General features: G+C 39.0%; 1 protein-coding gene across 1 annotated transcript; it reads right to left on the reverse strand.

Moving 5' to 3' along the window:
- Window positions 1-1,261: 1,261 nt before the first annotated feature.
- On the reverse strand, window positions 1,262-1,783 carry LOC145806987 (uncharacterized). The gene has a single exon (XM_082904876.1). It carries the CDS (start codon window positions 1,781-1,783, stop codon window positions 1,262-1,264), a length of 522 nt encoding a protein of 173 aa, XP_082761002.1.
- Window positions 1,784-3,476: the final 1,693 nt, after the last annotated feature.

Consider the following 3,476-nt stretch of genomic DNA (forward strand, 5'->3'; position numbering starts at 1 on the left):
CATCCTCAGCCTTAACCTTCAATTGATGATATCCCGATCTCAAGTCAATTTTTGAAAATATCTATGCCCCCTGCAACTGGTCAAACAGGTCATCAATACGCAGCAAAGGGTATTTATTTTTCATTGTTACCTTGTTGAGCTCTCAGCAATTAATGCATAATCAGAGAGTGTCGTCTTTCTTTTTAACAAAAAAGTACCGGTGCGCCCCATGGGGATGTACTTGGTCTGATAAACCCTCTATCAAGCAATTCTTGCTACTGAATTTTTAATTCTTTTATTTCAGTGGTAGACATACGGTAGGGAGTTTTAGAAATTGGTCGAGTTCCCGGTATTACATCAATTGTGAATTCGATCTCTCTATCAACAAGTTGGCCAGGTAATTCATCCGGAAATACATTAGGAAAATCTCTCACCACTGGTATATTACCTAAAGTAATGTCTACCGTTGGTTCGGTTATCACACTACACAAATACCCTTGACAACCTTTATTCATTAGTTTTCGGGCTTCCATGATAGATATAAGGTATGGTGGTGAGACTACCCCTTTTCTCTCAAAATAAAATTCCTCTTGTCCGAGAGGTTAGAATAATACTCGTTTCAAGGCACAATCAATAGTTGTGTGGTATTTAGCTAGCCAATCCATACCCAAAATAACATCAAAATGTCCCATGTCTAAAGGTATTAAATCAGCATACAAAGTGGCAATCCTGAGAAATAATTCACTTGCAACAAATACAGTTGAACATAGCATGGATTCCCCCGTAGGTGATGTAACACCTAGCATATAATTCAATATTTGCATAGGTCTATTCAAAGTTTCAGCATAGACCGTAGAAATAAATGAGTGTGTAGACCCGGAATCAATTAAAGCATAAGCAGGTTTACCACAAATGGAGATTGTACTTGACACTACAGCCTCAGTATTTTGAGTATCCCCTGGAATCAATGCAAAAACCCTTTCTTGCCTTTGATCATTTCTTGTGGTGAGTGATGCTGCAGCTGGTTTCGTTGTGGGAGCTGACCCAATCGAGCTTGTGGCACCTCGATTGCCACCCTGACGTGGTTGTGTACAATCCTTGGCAATGTGCCCAACTTTCCATAGTGATAACAAGCCCCTGTCGCACAATAGCATACACCTCCATGTTTCTTTCCACATGTAGTACAAGCTGGTGTTAAATTACCACTTTGGTTTGAACCAATAATACTAGAACTCCCCGACTTGAACTTCTTGTTCGTTGATGTAGTTCCCTTATTGAAATTCTATTTTCTGCCTTTCCATTCAAAGTTTTGTTTACGGCTGGCCACATTTCTCTCCGTTATTAGTGCCCTATCAAGTACATCCATATACGTCGGCAATTTGAGTACATTAATTTTATCTAGAATTGTGTCACGTAAACCTCCTTTGAACTGTCTAGCCTTCTTGTAATCTATGTCTACCATGTGGGGTGCAAAGCGAGCTAATTCTGTAAACTGAGCCTCATATTCAGCAATTGATTTATTTCCCTGCTTAAGTTCCATGAATTCAGCTGCCTTTCTATCCCGCACACACTGGGGAAAATATTTCTCGTGAAAGATTTCTAGAAAACGAGCCCAAGTAACATCCTTATTATCATCTCGTACTAACATCCACCAACATCTGGCATCATCTTCTAGGGTGAATGCTGCTAGTTTCACTTTCTGAGCTTCGGTACATGGGAATACTTCAAACAAGTTTTCAATTCCCAAGACCCAAGCCTCGACCTTCAACGGTTCAATTCTGCCGTAAAACATTAGTGGGTTCATCTTTTAAAATTCCCTGGTCAAGGCAATAGTACAGGTCTTCGGTTGACACCCTGGAGCCGAAGGTGGTACAGGCATTGGAGGTGGGGGAGGTGGTTCTTGTTGTCGTTGTTGACATTGCTGTTGTTGTCTTAAGGCTTCAGCCATGTCTTGCATCATTCATTCCATTCTGTCCAGTCTTGAGGAGGTTGCCTCCACTATTTCATCACCTCTAGTTCTCACCATTTTCTATATGAAACTTTGTATTATAACAAACACAATATATATATATACATATAGTCATGTACGCAGTAGCATATATAATCACAAGGTTATCTCACTCAACATATCAAATGCACATAAATGCATTGCTGAAGTCTCTTCTAGACCCTTTATAGCTCAATGGACAAGTGAGTGAGATATAACTCATGCTCTGATACCACTCTGTCACGACTCAAACCCGCCCCTATAGGTTTAGCGTCATGACCGGCTAGTAATCATAGATTACCTACGGCCTCCATACAAATAAACCTTTAATGTAAAGCACAGGGCTTAGCGGAAGTCTAAAATGTCATAGAATTCATCCATTGAGCCGTGCATATATGAGGATAGCGAATATGTCAAGCAAGGTTTTGTTTCAAAGTTACATCCAACATAAGTACAAATTCATGTCTTACAAAATACAACCCCAACTATATACAAATACAAAACCATTAAACCACAAAAAAGGGGTTTAACAAGCATGGCTCCACCCATGTCTGATTACTTCACTTGGAAGCTCCACAAAAGGCTGACCCAGGTAAACTCGAGGCTATCTAACTCTGATATTCAGCTTGCCCACCTACATTTACATATATAAATAAATAGTGAGCTAGAGCCCAATGAGTAATAACAGAATAAAGAGGTTAAATGAATGAAGTTTGACAATAGTACTAAAACATGCCTTACAATTTTGAAATGAATCTTAAATCATTCTCAAAGGGAGGCATTTGCCATATTAGATCAAATTCACAACAAAAAATTTTGATTAGCAATAATAACATCTCTTTACAGTAACAAAAGCCATTCGTAACATTATATGTGGTACATCCATGAAGTGACAATAATATTCCAATGATAATGGATCATACTGGCCATGGTATTGTTACCCCCAGGCGAGGGCCTAGCCATGGTATTATTACCCCCAGGCAAGGGCCTAGCCATGGTATTATTACCCCCTGGCAAGGGCCTATATTCAATGGATGCCACAATACCGTTTCAAAACAGAACTTCATTCATTAAAGGACATAACATTTCAATAAGTCATGCCGTCAATTATCAAATTATTTTAAGAATTCATTCAAGCAATCACATATCCATTTTGATAGCAATAACATTTTCGAAAGTAAAGATAATTTGAACATATCTTTATAAGGTTATTACTCACAGTGGTTTACGGTGACACTAAGCCTTGGACGTCCACCTAAACGAAGCATATAACAAAGTACAAATGAAACTCCATTACATCTTAATTCGATTCTCTTTATGTGTCTCTAACTTATTGTATGATTATTGGAGTCCAAATGGCGCCTAAGAATGCTTGGAGTGGCATGAAGATGCAAATATGCACTTAAAAGAGTTGGTAAAATTTTGCTTAAAACAGGGTCTCCGCTCGAGCGGGGATTCAAAAACAAAGGTGGTCACTCGAGCATAACTTCTGTCGCTCGAGCGGTCTGTA

Source organism: Camellia sinensis, chromosome 14 (assembly GCF_055761805.1).
Source record: "Camellia sinensis isolate YWXY chromosome 14, ASM5576180v1, whole genome shotgun sequence".
NCBI classification, from domain to species: domain Eukaryota; kingdom Viridiplantae; phylum Streptophyta; class Magnoliopsida; order Ericales; family Theaceae; genus Camellia; species Camellia sinensis.

Coding starts and splice junctions, on each gene's coding strand:
- LOC145806987 (XM_082904876.1), bottom strand. CDS start 1,783: ATGAACCCACTAATGTTTTACGGCAGAATTGAACCGTTGAAGGTCGAG.